At 41.5% G+C, this 18,299-nt stretch overlaps 1 protein-coding gene across 2 annotated transcripts; it reads left to right on the top strand.

The window, feature by feature from the left end:
- The first annotated feature begins 319 nt into the window (after window positions 1–319).
- On the top strand, window positions 320–10,295 carry LOC121579936. 2 transcript variants are annotated; one of them, XM_041894941.2, is made up of 6 exons: window positions 320–646; window positions 831–919; window positions 1,222–1,386; window positions 1,583–1,684; window positions 3,914–4,503; window positions 8,137–10,295. In XM_041894941.2, the coding sequence occupies exons 2-6, from the start codon at window positions 850–852 to the stop codon at window positions 8,146–8,148; spliced, it is 939 nt and encodes a 312-aa protein (XP_041750875.2). In that variant the 5' UTR covers window positions 320–646; window positions 831–849; the 3' UTR covers window positions 8,149–10,295. The 2 variants fall into 2 exon arrangements, with proteins under 2 accessions (XP_041750875.2, XP_041750876.2); XM_041894942.2 differs by having other exon boundaries at window positions 321–637; window positions 8,137–10,294.
- The last annotated feature ends 8,004 nt before the right edge of the window (window positions 10,296–18,299 follow it).

The following is an 18,299-nucleotide window of genomic DNA, read 5'->3' on the forward strand; positions in this document are numbered from 1 at the left end:
CACACCACTGAGGGACCATTTGAATAGACTAAAATGAACAGCTTTGAATGTGTAAAAAAACATGGCATGCTAGCTCCATCCTGGTGGTGCAGTGGACTAATTCCATGGATAGAGAACAAAATATTGTAGGTTTGAATCTCACTGATGCCTTGTCACAATAAAAAATAAATGTGTTTGCATGATTAATGCCTAAGGAAATGAATTTGCATGTGTCCTATCTGTGCTTAGAGTTTAAAAAAAAGTTTACCCTAAATAAGCTAATAGTGTTATTAGAAGTCTTATTGAAACATTCAGTGAACGTTTTAAGGAAGTTATTCAAAAACCTGAAAATTACCTATAATTTCCGTTCTCAGAGCGTTAATAATACCTCCCAGGAAAACTTTTAAGGAACCAGTGAAATCCTAAGCTGTAAACAGGTATATTGTGCACTGTATATTTGTATTCTTATTTCCCGCCAGGACTGTGGTTATGGAAGTGGATGGCCGGCTTATTGCATCCCCTGTAGTGTCAAGACTTATAAAGAGGGTCGGGGTTACCACAACTGCAGATTCTGCCAGTCGTGTAAACGCATAAACAGGCACCAGAAGTCACTGTGCACCTCTAAGAGCAATGCTGTCTGTGGGGAGTGCTTGCCAGGGTTTGTACGGTACATTATCTAATTGCATTCTTACATATAGTATCTACAGATCTTTACTTAAGACGTAGCTGTGCTTTTAAGTCATAAAAGCTCTTAATTCAGAACATGTGGACTTGGAGTTTTATTAGCTTGTTTACTTGAAGTACAACTATTTCCGACTTTTTTTTCCTGCTTTAATTTAATCTGATTGCAGCTTCTACAGTAAGACACGGATGGATGGCTTGCAGGACTTGGAATGCATGCTGTGTGGTCCCTCCTCCACTACTGAGCAACAGTGCAGCCGTAAGTCTCAGAAAAGGTTGGCCCAGGACTCTGAGAAAGAAAAACCACTTCAGAACCGTTGTTGTATGAGTCAGTTGTGTAGCCTACTGTAATATTTGAAAATTACCTCCATTTACTGGAAACATAATTACCCATTTTGTTGTGTACAATTGTTGCCGTGGAGAATGCATTGTTTGGGTTATGAGATATTCAAGAATTACAACACTGTTCTTTATTAATAGAATAGTGTTACTGTCATTTTATTTGCCAATGTATCAAACTCAGCCTTGCGCAGCACCGACCTCAATGCTTCTATTTTGCAGGAAGCAGAGGAGTTGATGTGGGAAAAGTCTGGAGCCCAGAAGGCCCAGCCCAAAATGCTGCTGTTGTCACCACCATTTCTGTCGCCCTGGTTACCATGATAATCATCCTCTCCGCTACCTTATTTATATACTTCAGACATACCTTACTAAAGAAAATATTTAGAGGTATCTCATGATCTGCACACAAATATCTCCTTTAATTGTTGCATGAGATGTTCACACAACTGCTGATGAAACTGTAATAATGTGGGTTCCGTCAATGTGTTTGTTGGAATCGCTTTTATAGTAACATGCAGGGTACAGGTAATCCTCCTCAAACTGTGCCTCTTCTAGCTCATGAATGATATTCTCTCTCTGAAAGGATGCCTGGCTCCTCAAAGCACAAGTCAGAGTGACATGGCGTGTGCAGCATCCCCAGTGAACGGGGTCACACTGAATCTGGAGCAGCAAAGCCAGGACTCAGGTAATTATAAGAGTAGAACAGCACCCACCATGATGTATTAAACAGCACATTATTTACACTATAAATAAGTATACCAAACATTAGGAACACCTTCCTAATATTGAGTTGCCCCCCCCCCCCTCCCTTTTGCCCTCAGAACAGCCTCAATTCGTCGGGGCATGGACTCTACAAGGTGTTGAAAGCGTTCCACAGGAATGCTGGCCCATGTTGACTCCAATGCTTCCCACAGTTGTGTCAAGTTGGCTGGATGTCCTTTGGGTGGTGGACCATTCTTGATACACATGGGAAACTGTTGAGCGTGAAAAACCTAGCAGTGTTGCAGTTCTTGACACAAACTGGTGCACCTGGCACCTACTACCATACCTCGTTCAATGGCACTTAAATATTTTGTCTTGCCCATTCACCCTCTGAATGGCACACATAAACAATCCATGTCTCAATCGTCTCAAGGCTTATAAATCCTTCTTCAACTTGTCTCCTTCCCTTCATCTACATTGATTAAAGTAGATTTAACAAGTGACATCAATAAGGGATCATAGCTTTCACCTGGTCAGTCTACAGTATGTCATGGAAAGGGCAGATGTTCTTAATGTTTTGTATACTCAGTGTATATCTCACTAGAACAGACATAACACATGTTGAATAAGGGCCGTAACCCTTTCCACTCACAGCCCCTGTCATCCCGTATATGGGTTGAAAATGGCAGATTTTGTAATTGATAAGCGCCTAAATTGGAATGCAGTGACTGTACAATAACATGCTATACATGACGTCAGAGCTCAGGTACTACGCTTCACAGCGCTGTGTGGGTTCTGACTGACAGCCGTTATAAACTTGAGCACTGCGTGCGACAAGAAGATTCTCCCATCCCTCTCGCTAATTGGGCTACTTTTGCACATTTGTTGTCTGAATGAGGGAAATGCTGTAAATCGAGAGTCGGTGTGTTTTGAAAGATGGGACGGACGTTGAGGATTATAGTAAATACCGCTTTGATGTCATACAAGCAAACCACACAACCGTGAGTCCAAATGTGCACTTCACATTTCCATATTTAAAAACTAATGTCCTTTACAGTATCAGTGTTTAAGATTGGTATGGATGACATGCGTTATACCCTGGGTTGTCCTGAACAGAATGAGCCTATGCTTGTGTTATTGTGAAGAAAGTTAGCCTCGGAACATGCACTTGAATGCTCTCATGACTCCATTCTATGCGCACCAAAATTACAATCTGTTTGTCTGAAGTGCCTTTTGAAAGCCTAACACTGTAAAATCATATTTTATAACTTAGCTAGCCATGTTGGCAATATAATAAGATTTCAAACGATGCCCACCTGACATAGATTGCGATTTATAATAGAACGTTTTTGGATTGCGTAAACAACAACCGTAATTGTGATGGTGGTGACGCAGGGCTGTGTTCCTAACAAAACACTATAAGTGTGCTTGCTTCAGTTCCTCAATGGCAAAGCTAGGAGAGCTAAAAAAAAAAAAAAGAAACACCTTAGTGTTGAAGGCTCTTTCCTTCAGTCATATAAGTGCATTGAAATTACTTAGGAACTGTGCACAGTTTGGAGAGGTGTGCGGCCACTTGGAGACACCAGTTAGACCTCTCACTCAAACCCTTGTAATCGTTTTTTCTTATCTTGCATCTACTCCAAAATGTCAATGAATATTGTTATTATATTAATGACTGTATCCAGAGTATTTTCAGATTTTGTTATTGATAAATGCTGTGAAAAGTGCAGTAAATGTTAAATGCACATAAAATCAACAGTGTAATGTTTGGATTCAACCTTGTGTCAGGTGAACTGTTGTGTCCTCACCTTTGGTCTGATAATTTCCCCATAATCTCCAAAGTATTCCCTTTCATTTGCTACCATGGGCATGCATATGCTTTCATAATTATTCTGTTAGAATCATTTCAATTTGGCTCTATGGGTCCTTTGTAGCTCAGTTGGTAGAGCATGGTGCTTGTAACGGCAGGGTAGTGGGTTTGATTCCTGGGACCACCCATATGTAAAATGTATGCACGCATGACTGTAAGTTGCTTTGGATAAAAGCCTCTGATGAATGGCATATTACATTTTCCATATAGGTCAATTCCCACTAGTGTAACGGGTTAAACATTCCCTAATTGACTCATATTATAGTACATTGGCGAATGCATGGTTGATTAGGGGTTTGTTAGGGTACTAATGTAACCATCTGATGACCTGTCTTCTTACAGGTGTATGTGGTAACTCTACCACCACTGCAGACACGTTGGCCAGACTGCAGTCCAAAGTGGACATGATTGTCCCTCTGGGGTCCATTCTACTAAGCCCTAACCTTAAAACTCAGGACCACATCAGCCTGCTGGAGACCCAGCCGCTGGTGCGTAACTCCACCTGCAATAACTGCTCCTCTGGGTTTGTCTCTCAGATATCCTCTGAGCCGCCCTCAATCAGTAGTGATGTCTCACTCACAGTGGAGACCCCTGTGGGTCCAGTAGACAGTGGGGAGTCTGAGGCAGGGTCCTTTTTCCGGTTCCTGCAGAGCAGTGAGGGTTACTGTGCCTCTGAGCTGAAGCATTTACCAGTGGAGTGCACTGAGCTAGACTTCCACAGCACTGCAGCCTCAACACTGGCCCTCCACATTGCCACAGACCCAGAATGTAGCTCTGTGAGCCTGGGGATTACGGCGATATCCGGGATTAGAGATGGCCCCCCCGGAGACGGGTCAGGAGGAAGACAACTGAGGAGTCCATTTGCCTGCCCAGAGGAGCAAACTGACAGCTGTTGGAGCAGCCATCAACAACCCTGCAACAGCAGTAATGCGGTAATTACCCTTAGGAAAGACAGGGCTGTGCCACCTGTTCCTCTCACACAGACAAGCTTTTACTCAGCAGTAGAGAGTTGGAGTGACCAGTCGCTAGACTTAGCTGTATTTTATGCTCATACAGCAAATGTTAAAAGCAAATGTCACCTTTAATTTTACTCTTTAAGGTGTGGCCATGGGGTGCAATGTAAAGACAACACACACACACACAATACACACACTGATCTCATAAAATATGAGTTGTGATATCCTCCCATTATAGGCAAGGTACTGGATGCCTCTAGAGACATTTGTCCATGTTTCCCACTTGTCATTTCACACATAATTAGCTAGATATGCCAAATTAAGTTTACAGCTTCACTCATTTAGTAGAGGATGTTTCCCTGAACTGTCACGTTCGTTGAATGACGGGTCAGACCAAGGCGCAGCGTGATATACGTACATGTTTATTAACTTATAAACACAACGACAAAACAACAACCGAAACGAAACGTGAAGTCCTAAGGTAGACACACAACAAACCTTAACCGGAACAAGATCCCATAACTAGACAGTGCCAATAGGCTGCCTAAGTATGGTCCCCAATCAGAGACAACGAGCGACAGCTGCCTCTGATTGGGAACCACACCGGCCAACATAGAACTATACATACTAGATCCCACACATAGAAAAAGCACAACAAGGAATATACACACCCTGACTCAACATATAAGAGTCCCCTGAGTCAGGGCGTGACAGTAACCCCCCCCCCAAAGGTGCGGATTCCGACCGCACAACGTAAACATAACAGGGTAGGGGCCGGGTGGGCATTCCGCCTCAGAGGCGGATCCGGCTCGGGGCGTGACGACCTCTCACTCTCCGCCTCCCTGTTGCGCCCCTGGTCTGGTCTGGACCTCGGCGCGCTGCTTCCCCTCTCCTTCCTCCCACGATACGCCAGGCCCTGTCTGGACTCTGGTGTGGGAGACCCCGAACCTGGAGAGGGGCTGATGTCATGGTCTGGACTGGAGCCGCTGACCGGAGCTGGACTGGGCACCGGTGGAGCGGACTGCTCTGGCTCCAGAGTGGAGCCGCTGACCGGAGCTGGATCAGGCACCGGTGGAGTGGACTGCTCTGGCTCCGGAGTGGAACCGCTGGCCGGAGCTGGACTGGACCCCGGTGGAGCGGACTGCTCTGGCTCCGGAGTGGAGCCGCTGACCGGTACCGGACCAGTCACCGGTGGAACGGGCACGGGCCGTGCCGGACTGGACACACGCACCACTAGCTTGGTGCGAGGAGCAGGAACAGGCCGGGCTGGCGACGCGCACCACAGGCTTGGTGCGAGGAGCAGGAACAGGCCGGACTGTGGACGCGCACCACTGACTTGGTCCGAGGAGCAGGAACAGGCCGGGCCGGACTGTGGAGGCGGACTGGAGGTCTGGAGCGGAGAGCTGGCACTACCCGTCCTGGCTGAATGCCTACTTCCGCACAGTATGTGTGAGGCATCAGCACAGGACGCACTGGGAAGTGCACGCGAACTGGCGATACAGTTCGTAGAACTGGCGATACAGTTCGTAGAACTGGCGCAGGATATGCGGGACCGAGGAGGCGTACTGGAGACCAGGAGCGTTGAGCCGGCACACCCCGTCCTGGCTGGATGCCCATCTTCGCACGGCACGTGCGTGGTGCAAGCACAGGACGTACAGGACTGTGCCGGCGCACTGGCGACACAGTACGTAGCTCCGCATAACACGGAGCCTGCCCAGTCATACGCTTCCTCGCGTGAGTACGGGGAGTTGGCTCTGCTCTGACACTAGGCTCCGCCAACCACCCCGTGTGCCCCCCCCCCAAAATGTTCGTGGGGCTGCTTCTCGGGCTTCCTCCTCGACCGGCCTCCTCCGTGTTGCCGTTGCACCTCTCCTGCCTGGGCATCTACCTTAGCCCATGGTCCTCTCCCCGCAAATATCTCTTCCCATGACCACAAATTGCCCACCTGTGACATGGCTATTCGCTCCGCCTGGGCACGCTGCTTGGTCCTCGTTTGGTGGGATCTTCTGTCACGTTCATTGAATGACGGGTCAGACCAAGGCGCAGCGTGATATACGTACATGTTTATTAACTTATAAACACAACGACAAAACAACAACCGAAACGAAACGAAACGTGAAGTCCTAAGGTAGACACACAGCAAACCTTAACCGGAACAAGATCCCACAACTAGACAGTGCCAATAGGCTGCCTAAGTATGGTCCCCAATCAGAGACAACGAGCGACAGCTGCCTCTGAATGGGAACCACACCGGCCAACATAGAACTATACATACTAGATCCCACACATAGAAAAAGCACAACAAGGAATATACACACCCTGACTCAACATATAAGAGTCCCCTGAGTCAGGGCGTGACATGAACAAAGCAAAAATGTATTCATAATATTTATATTTTAATGCTGGAGCACATCCAACAGAAACAAAATAAAACATTGGTTATTGTCAAAAGACCACAATACACATATTTGTATTAGGTGAAGTTCTATTGTTGTTGGTTGTTGTTGTTGTTGTTGTTGTTGTTGTTGTTGTTGTTGTTGTGGCTAGGTATTCAGTTGAGATACATATTCACAGAATCACAATTTTGTTCTGGATGGTTCTGTATTTTAAAGTTAATGTAGCAGTTTCTAACAGGAGTAGTTTTAAAAGTCGTTTTTCATTACGTCTTGCTGGTTTTAAAACTTTTCTTTATCTTGGCCAAGAGGTATAGTCCAAAATACAATATCTTACTGTTCTACAGGCCACATGGAGAAATAGACAATCATTGTGCCAATAGACTTAGGTGCATACTTGGCACCATTGGCAAAATGTTCAAAAAGAGGATAATATTTTTCCCTTTACATCAGGGATAGGCAACTGACCCCTTTTGAAGGCCCTCGGATACATTTGTATGATTTTTTTGTGAACTCAGTCGGAGTCTCACCTACTGTTGCAAGTTAGAATAGTAGAATACACAAGGTGCAATTTCGAAATGTGGTTGTGCATCAGCAGTGTTTCTCTTGTTATGTCAGTCACTGACAGTCAGTCACTCAATTAGCCCATGTCAACTAACATTTCTTAGATTGGTAAACTAGTCTAGCGACCTGCTATCTAAACTTAGTAATCATGGTCGAATTACCGGCCGGGGGGGGGCACCCATTGATTTTGTTAGTCAGTCTCACTCAGATATCATATTAAAGCTTCAAACATTTCTCTCCACCCTATGGAAAATTTTGTAGAATTGCATGAAATTAGTTAGAAAATTGCTAAATCGTCTCTCCGCGCCATGGCAAAATGTGTAGAATTGCAGCAAACTTGCTTTAAAACTGCAACATTTTCACTACGCCCATGGCAAAATGTGTAGAATTGCACGAAATTAACTCTAAAACCTTACATTTTACGTTTTAGAGGGGGGTCCACTGAGGGGGTCCACAGAGGATGAAGTTATTTGCACACTGTCACTGTCCACGACACATTCTCAAATGTTGAATATAGAAACAGCATAACAGAATAGTTAACCTCTGGTGGGAGGCTAACCAGTGGTAAGTGGGCAGTGGGATCTGTGCTGTGTCATAGCTCAGCTTTTTTAATGCCATAATTTCCCCATTGGCCTGTGTATCTTCTGTCCAGGTGTCCGTCTAGGCAGGCTGCCACAGGCCTTGGTGGATTATCTGGCTCTGAAGCTGGACCCAACGTTCCCAGGAGTACAGAACTACCAGCAGGTGGCGCTGAAGATGGGCATACATCACGAGTTGCTGAAAGGCCTGTGCGGGTTTGATCACGTCTTTCGGTACCTTTCCTCCTGTACTCTGCTAACAGTACCTGACCTGCTCCACACGTTCTACCTCCTGCAGCGGCTCGACACCCTGCTCCTGCTGTGTGAATATGCCATGCAGAGCCAGACTCAGCGCCAGGTCACAGGATGCACATTTTACTGTTAATGCTAACAACACTTCTGCCAACAGAGCCCAGAGGGCTGACATCTACAGGTTATGATCAGTATGCGTACTACTGAAATAGAACCTACCTGGAACAACGAAACTGCTCAAACTCTCAGGTGGGGATGTGTAAATATTAGTTTTTTATTCTGAATGGATGAGATTAAATTTTTTACCTGAATGGTAATGTGATATAAGCCACTGTACGTTTCAGTTATTTTGTCATGCAGCAAATGCTATGCATGAAAATGATGCATTCATATTTTAAAAGTTTGTCAGAAGATAAATCATTTTAAATGCATAAGTACTGTACAAACAGTGTTAATTGTATGGAAAATGTATGCACTCACTAACTGTAAGTCGCTCTGGATAAGAGCGTCTGCTAAATGACTAAAATGTAAATGTAAATTGTTCTACTGAATGAATCAAGTTATATTAGTATTACATTTTATACATGTGTTGGACTTTTATAAATGAAACACAAATTACATTCAGATTCATGGTTATTTTGTTATGATGTAATTTGTCAGGTGCAGATGATTTCAGTATGTAATCACATTTACTGCACATAATAAAGAATATGGTCATAGACACATTTCAACAAAAAACATGGCCAGTTACTGTATTTCTGCAAGGCAAAATTGAAAAGCAGATGTAAAATTAAGATTTGCAGAACTAATGCCGCACTACTGACATTTCTACTAAACTTAATTTTAGCAAGGTATCTACATTGTGAAACAATAAAAAATATTTTTGTTATGAAATGAAACATTGGTTTTTCTCAGCATTGTTCATGTACGTTCCAAACAAGTACAGTATACAAATCACAAGAAATTGATTGGAAGACATCACATTCAACAGTCAAAAATAAGAGAAAGTACAAGAATTGTACATCTGAAGGAGACAGGATATTTATTTATTTTAAATTGAAATGACATTTATGACGTAGTTACTATGCATACTATGCATTTCCCTCATCAATGGCTTATATAGAGTATATTGTGTTGTTTGTTGCAGTACAAATTGTAAACTGTTACAAAGCTGACTTCCAAGTAAGACCATCTAATTTGAGATTGAGAAACATGCTATATGTTAAAAAAGAAGTCTGTCTTAATTTGTGATATGACATTTGTAGTTGGTGCTCCATTGAAAATATTCATATGATTCTGGCTCTTTAACACATAATATTGTAGCAAATTTTGGGGGGTAACCCTGACTGTCAAGACAACACCTTAACCATTACACCAAGAGGTCCGAACCCCTTGATGAGGTTGCATTAAGGTCACTACTTTTCTTTTGGGAGAACGTTCCCCACGCTTTTCTATACCAAGTCCTTCACGTGTACATGCCTCTCCAATGGCCTCACGGGTGCAATCGGGGGTGGTGGGGGGAGGGGGGGTTAAACCGACCAGGATGACTGTCAAGCTAACACCTTAACCGTTACGCCAAGAGGTTCGAACACCTTGATGAGGTTGCTAGGTGTTAGATTAAAAACACTCCAGCTATTTTTGGAGTTGAAACCTTTTCCTGTTGAAAACCAATATCCCACGTATAAATAGAGTAATGTACAGACACTTAACGGTAAAAAAATAAATAAATTGGAAGCAAAATAGTGTTTTTTAGACAACTGCAAATTTCAAGGATAATGCCATTAAAGGCATTATCCTTGATAAATTCAAATGTGAGGTAGTTCACAATATTATGCACCAGGTGGCATGAGTAGGATTCGTTTTTCTCAGCTGCTTGAAAACATTCCTTGGAACAATGTATATTTTTTAAACAGTGTAAGGCAAACAGTAAATTCATTTTCAAAATGTAGTTGCCTTTTCAAAACAGCAAATAGTTTCAGCAAAACTAGATGATACCCTCAAAACTGCAAATACATTCAGATTCTGCCAATTTTTTTCCCATAAAATCTGATTCTTTGCATTCACATGACAACGATCCAAATAGTAATTACTATCCACATCAAATAAAATATTTGTATTGATCAAATAACATGGGAAATAAGCACTTTTGGGCGGGATTCATTCCTTTTACCATTACATTTACATTTTAGTCATTTAGCAGACGCTCTTGTCCAGAGCGACTTACAGTTAGTGAGTGCATACATTTTCATACTGGCCCCCCGTGGGAAACGAACCCACAATCCTGGCGTTGCAAGCGCCATGCTCTACCAACTGAGCTACATGGGGCCCTACCATCATTACAAACCACTTCATAAAATGGACGCTATTGCTATATTGTAGCCTACATAGGCTGGTCAGCTAGGTTTGTACATGTAGGCCTAGACCTTTCATCACCAATCAGAAAAACAATGTAGGCCTACAATATAGTAATTTAGTACATCGAGACATGACGTGGTTTGTGATGATGTTAAAAATAATTAACCACAGAACATAGAAAATCGTAAATGTACAGTCAGTATTTATCAATTATCTACAATTCACATGTGAGGTGAAAACATATTACCGTTTTTTTCAATCAATTTGGCTCCATTTTCACAAGAATGTGGTCTGCTAAATGACTGAATGATGATGATGATGATGATGTACATTTTCACAACTCTAAGCACAGGAATCATAAAAATGTCTCATGTTTCAAAACTCTAAGCACAACACTCTTAGAAAAAAAAGTGCTATCTAGAACCTAAAAGTGTTATTCGGCTGTCCCCATAGGAGAACACTTTGAAGAACCCTTTCTGGTTCCAGGTCTTTTTTTTATTTCACCTTTATTTAACCAGGTAACCCAGTTAAGAACAAGTTCTCATTTACAACTGCGACCTGGCCAAGATAAAGCAAAGCAGTGCAATAAAAACAACAACAACACAGAGTTACATATGGGATAAACAAAATGTACAGTCAAAAACTTTTTGGGTTCAATGTAGAACCCTAGAACCCAAAAGGGTTCTACCTGGAACCAAAAAAGGGTGCTCCTATGTTGACAGCCAAAGAACCCTTTTGGAACCCTTTTTTCTAAGAGTGAACAAACAAGTTCACAAAGTCACAAAGTTCACTGCACTAAATCACACTTTCAATTTGGATACATATTCAATCTAAGTATCTGCTTTCCAAAATGCAATATTCACTTTACTTTTGATATGATTGTCATTTGTTAACAATACAATTAACTATCACTTAATCAAGCTTCTCAAAACGGATAACAACTGAACCAAAATGATGTAGTGCCTAGTTAACGCATATACCTTTATTCCACTCATTATCTGAATTTCATTTAATCATTGAAATCGATTTCACATGTGAAAATGCTATTTTTATGTGTTTTTTTGTAAGGGAATGAAATGGTATGGGGATTTTAAAGTAATTTGCACACTGTTCAGCTAAAATAGTGTACAAATCTTTAATCAATATGATTCACATGACCACTTACTACCGACATTCTAAGACATTTGAACTCTCAACCTCTGGATTTAGTGTACGGTATACTGATCTTTCTGCTGCGCCACATAGTCTGTAGCATTCCCCCAGACATTCATTACCTATAATACATCAGTGCCATCTGCACTGCTATTTTAGTTATCAGTTAATATGACTATTCTCTCATCAATGATTTCATTTACTTATTTCAGCAATTTGAGGGTTTTCTGTATAGTTGCCTAATGTTGGTGGGGCATATTCTTTCGGTTTAATGGTACTCCTGAACCAGTTTGTTTTGAGTGTATTTTGAACAAAGCTGAAATCTACTTTGAAGTCCATTGTGTAGGAATAAAGGTGAAATCGGTCATCGACACAGACGGCATAGCAGGAAGATCGGAATGCCGTTGTGAGTCATGTTTAATAATAGGGCATCACCTGTGAAATCTCATGTGAAAAATATTCACGTGAAAATTTGAATTAACATGGGAAAGGTAGTGATCACATGTATAAAACGTGGACATTTCACATGTGAAATCAAGTGATTTTCCATGTGAAATCATGTGGCTCTTCTGTAAGGGAAGAAAGTAAGTTAGTTACTTGATGTCTGTCTAGGGCAAATGCCACTATGGACAGCACTCACACATGAACAGAGCAGTACTGCGGGAATCGACTGACATGACAATTCCCCCTCTCAGGAGAAGAGTCCTCATGCACGAAACCCTACCTTTGAACCGGAGAACACTTTCTTGATGACTGAGAAAGATGGGAGGAATCCCACCGCTGCCACCAATGTAACAGTAGAGAGTGAGAGCTGTAACAGAGACTTCATGATGCTATATTTGTGAAGAAATTCTCCAGTGACAACAAAAATACCAACAAGTTGGAGTTCTAGGTCCTTAGTATTTTGGTAAAATAAGACAGTTGTAGGTTACTAATCTAGTTACTAGTTACTAGTCAAAGCCTATTCTGCAAAATCTAAATATATTTCATTATTTATAATTACAGAAAAATGCAGACTGTGGCTTTAAAGACTGCACAGAAATGATGCACTTGAAAACGACTAACAGTCATTAACAGGTACAGCCCATGTCTGTGAAATTGTCTATTTAGCTCAGGTAATTTACCAGAGTAAAAGGAGTGTTGAGTAGAGTAATCACTAAATCAGCAACTGCCAAATTAATAATAAACAAACTTGTGACAGAATGCATCTGCTGCTTTATCACAATGTGGCAAACCACAACATTCCCATTAAAGTGAAATTATGATAATGACTGAATACGCTATAATGAGTAAAGTCTTGGTTGTTGAATTTTGTGACTCAGTCTCATTTGGTTTTGTTGCCATACATTCCTTAACCAAGAGAACAATTCCAAAATGATTAATGATTTGACTGTAGGAATTTTTCTGTCTTCTCATACAGGAGTAATATCATTTTTTAAAACATTATTATTATAATAAAAAAAAATGCTTTTAAATTGAACAGTACATATACTGAGTGAACAAAACATTAAGAACACCTTCCTAATATGGAGTCCGTCCGTCCCCCCCAAGTTGGCTGGATGTCCTTTGGGTGGTGGACCATTCTTAATACACATGAAAAACCCAGCAGCGTTACAGTTCTTGACACAAACCATTGCGCCTGGCATCTACTACCATACCCTGTTCAAAGGAACTTAAATATTTTGTCTTGCCCATTCATCTTCTGAATGGCACACATACACAATCCAAGTCTCAATTGTCTCAAGGCTTAAAAATCCTTCTTCAACCTGTCTCCTCCCCTTCATCTACACTGATTGAAGTGGATTTAACAATTGACATCAATAAGGGATCATCACATTCACCTGGATTCACCTGGCAGTCTGTCATAGAGTGTCATGTTTTGTATACTCAGTGTACAGTGTTGTCATACTGGGTTGTTTTGGTACCATGTCGGTAGATTACAATGATATTCAGTGTTGATGACAAATGACAGTGATGGGTGATGGCTCCATGTACTGTAGGGATTACTGTTTTTGTAAGTGAGTTTTATCTGCATTTTCTAAATTCCATCTGGGACCACGTTGGAAACCAATTCATTTTGCTTTAATGTGTTATCCCCTGGGTTGTACTCAGTGCATATTTTTTCCCAATAAATCGATCCATATTTATTGACTGTTGTTGCTATGCAGTATGTGAGTCACACACTGCTATCTAATCACAAGATAGCACAGACATCCGCTCTTACTCAAGCGCATGTGGCTTTGTGAGCACAGGAAGGCATGTGGGTCTGACAGATAAAGAGTGATATTTTACAGAAGTATCCAAAGGCAGGTTATTGAACATAATAGGCCTTGTAAAAGCACAGCGTGCAAGATAAATAATAATTTGGTGCGTGCTTATATTTGTCCTATTTCACATGTGTATTAATAAGCATGTGTGAATTGTAAATGTGTATATCCCATCTCTCCCTGAGACACCCTCAGAGAGTGGCTAAGGCTCTAATCGCTAGGATACCTGCCGACCTATAAATAAGATATATCTCCAACTACTCTATATCTCCCTTAATTGAAACCAACGTTTCGACTCTGCTTCATATTAGAACAAACTCTACTTTTATTTCCTTCATGATAACCAATTTGTGCTGACCATTATAGAGCAATGTGCTATCGCTCACCGTGCCAGTGCATCACCCAGTGATTACTTTACATTGGTAGTGGGTCAGTCACCCTTATGTACATAATTTAGGCCTACATAAAGTGCTTAAAAACCTGAAGAAAAGTTATCTATAGAAATGCAATCATTATTCAATTTCTATTTATTCCTATTCATCCATACACATCAACTTTACATATGCTAGGGACCTCAAGTTTACCCAGTACTTATGCAGTATTTAATACAGGAACACACACATTTGTTACACAGTGTACCAAGTGCCATCATACAAACTCACAATATAATAATAATAATAATAATATGCCATTTAGCAGACGCTTTTATCCAATGCGACTTACAGTCATGGGTGCATACATTTTATTTTTTTATTTTTTTTGTGTATGGGTGGTCCCGGGGATCGAACACACTACCTTGGCGTTACAAGCGCCGTGCTCTACCAGCTGAGCTACAGAGGACCACTTACACCGAATACATGAGACATTAGTGACAGTGCAGGATCAAATGTACACTATCACAGTAAATACAGACAATTATTTTCACAAAATCGAATGTGTTACCTGAGAAAGTCTAACGGGCTAACAGTGAAAGTCACTTGGAGGTTTAAGTGATCTTCTTTGAAGTCAGTCTGGTGGGAGATGCTCAGCAGACAAGTGACCCCTCACTTGGGGTATTTGACAAACTGACACCCTGTCATACTGAGTGTCCAACTCAGCTTGTCAAATACACTAAGTGGGGGGCCTTCTCTCACAGTTGCAGACGATGTGCCTGTAGTAGGGAAAGAATGGACATTGGTGTAATGTTTAAACATTTAAATATTCCCTGACCAAACATTTACCTCCAGGCTCCAGGTAATGTTTTGTCCTGATGACCTTTTTTGTTTTGGTGTGCTTTACTGTGACCAGTGGAGTATCCTGGACCTCTCATTATCAAATGTTTGGGGGTAGATAACAGCTCCATTGATATTTTCGTGAAACCACAAATCAAATAGAAACAATAACCAAAGACCCATTACATTTAGAAATAGCAATACATTATACTGTATAATGTATTCCAAAGTCGTACAGATTTGTTATGTCAATTTAATAAATTATCAATAAAACCATGAAACAATATCATGTCATACCTGAGTGACCAGACCTCTATTGAAATGGTGGATGTTTAGTGCGTGCCCCAATGATTCCTTCGTCGAGTTCTCTCCTTTGACCAAACAGGGACAGAGACGCTGATGATACTGTGCATCTGACAACACGTCTGATCGTTAATAACTAAGCCTTGACATCACAAAGAGGAAGCTAAAATGAGGAAGATAGCAGCAAGGCCAGAAAGCAGGAAATATCTGAAACCAAAGTGACAACATGTCATGGTTGTGAAATGCTTCAGTTGGCAGTTTGAAATTGAGTTAAGGCCAATTGCATAGTTTGACAAAGTATTCCATTATTTCAGTCACTTTGTCAATACAGTTTCAGCGTTCCATGCATATAGTGTGGAAAGCGAATTATCTCTTGATGAAAGTAAAAGCACACTGTTTCTTTTTTTCATTCTCCTGTGTTAACTGTTCAGTCCACAGCTATTGTGACAAACAACAGATTGCTTATTATTTTGCTGTCCTTGAAGTACTACTTGTCAATGCAATGCAATAACATTACAGGGACTCAATACCCTGGTGATAGAGTGTGGGTCGTGTTTGTGTCAACATGTCAGCCATGTCAGATTCAACACATCACAAGTAATTTTCTTGGTACTTAATTATACTAAACACAAATATAAACACAACAAATATAAACACAGCCTACTCAATCACTTTTTATAGCTACTGTTTACAGGCCTCCTGGGCCATATACAGCGTTCCTCTCTGAGTTTCCTGAATTCCTATCAGACCTTGTAGTCATAGCAGATCATATTCTAATTTTTGGTGATTTTAATATTCACATGGAGAAGTCCACAGACCCACTCCAAAAGTCTTTCGGAGCCATTATCGACTCAGTGGGTTTTGTCCAACATGTCTCTGGACCTACTCACTGCCACAGTCATACTCTGGACCTAGTTTTGTCCCATGGAATAAATGTTGTAGATTTTAATGTTTTTCCACAAAATCCTGGACTATCGGACCACCATTTTATTACATTTGCAATCGCAACAAATAATCTGCTCAGACTCCAACCAAGGAGCATCAAAAGTCGTGCTATAAATTCTCAAACAACACAAAAATTCATTGATGCCCTTCCAGACTCCTTCTGCCTACCCAAGGACGTCAGAGGACAAAAATCAGTTAACCACTTAACTGAGGAACTCAATTTAATCTTGCGCAATACCCTAGATGCAGTTGCACCCCTAAAAACGAAAAACATTTGTCATAAGAAACTAGCTCCCTGGTATACAGAAAATACCCGAGCTTTGAAGCAAGCTTCCAGGAAATTGGAACGGAAATGGCGCCACACCAAACTGGAAGTCTTCCGACTAGCTTGGAAAGACAGTACCGTGCAGTACCGAAGAGCCCTCACTGCTGCTCGATCATCCTACTTTTCCAACTTAATTGAGGAAAATAAGAACAATCCAAAATTTCTTTTTGATACTGTTGCAAAGCTAACTAAAAAGCAGCATTCCCCAAGAGAGGATGGCTTTCACTTCAGCAGTGATAAATTCATGAACTTCTTTGAGGAAAAGATCATGACCATTAGAAAGCAAATTACGGACTCCTCTTTGAATCTGCGTATTCCTCCAGGGCTTAGCTGTCCTGGATCTGCACAGACTCTGCGAGGGCCTGGGATCGGGAGAGACACTTAAGTGTTTTAGTACTATATCTCTTGACACAATGATGAAAATAATCATGGCCTCTAAACCTTCAAGCTGCATACTGGATCCTATTCCTACTAAACTGCTGAAGGAGCTGCTTCCTGTGCTTGGCCCTCCTATGTTGAACATAATAAACAGCTCTCTATCCACCGGATGTGTACCAAACTCACTAAAAGTGGCAGTGATAAAGCCTCTCTTGAAAAAGCCAAACCTTGACCCGGAAAATATAAAAAACTATCGGCCTATATCGAATCTTCCATTCCTCTCAAAAATTTTAGAAAAAGCTGTTGCGCAGCAACTCACTGCCTTTCTGAAGACAAACAATGTATACGAAATGCTTCAGTCTGGTTTTAGACCCCATCATAGCACTGAGACTGCACTTGTGAAGGTGGTAAATGACCTTTTAATGGCGTCAGACCGAGGCTCTGCATCTGTCCTCGTGCTACTAGACCTTAGTGCTGCCTTTGACACCATCGATCACCACATTCTTTTGGAGAGACTGGAAACCCAAATTGGTCTACACGGACAAGTTCTGGCCTGGTTTAGATCCTACCTGTCGGAAAGATATCAGTTTGTCTCTGTGAATGGTCTGTCCTCCGACAAATCAACTGTACATTTCGGTGTTCCTCAAGGTTCCGTTTTAGGACCACTATTGTTTTCACTATATATTTTACCTCTTGGGGATGTTATTCGAAAACATAATGTTAACTTTCACTGCTATGCGGATGACACACAGCTGTACATTTCAATGAAACATGGTGAAGCCCCAAAATTGCCCTCGCTAGAAGCCTGTGTTTCAGACATAAGGAAGTGGATGGCTGAAAACTTTTTACTTTTAAACTCGGACAAAACAGAGATGCTTGTTCTAGGTCCCAAGAAACAAAGAGATCTTCTGTTAAATCTGACAATTCATCTAGATGGTTGTAAAGTCGTCTCAAATAAAACTGTGAAGGACCTCGGTGTTACTCTTGACCCTGATCTCTCTTTTTGACAAACATATCAAGACTGTTTCAAGGACAGCTTTTTTCCATCT

The sequence above is a fragment of the Coregonus clupeaformis genome, chromosome 13 (assembly GCF_020615455.1).
Source record: "Coregonus clupeaformis isolate EN_2021a chromosome 13, ASM2061545v1, whole genome shotgun sequence".
Lineage (NCBI taxonomy): Eukaryota > Metazoa > Chordata > Actinopteri > Salmoniformes > Salmonidae > Coregonus > Coregonus clupeaformis.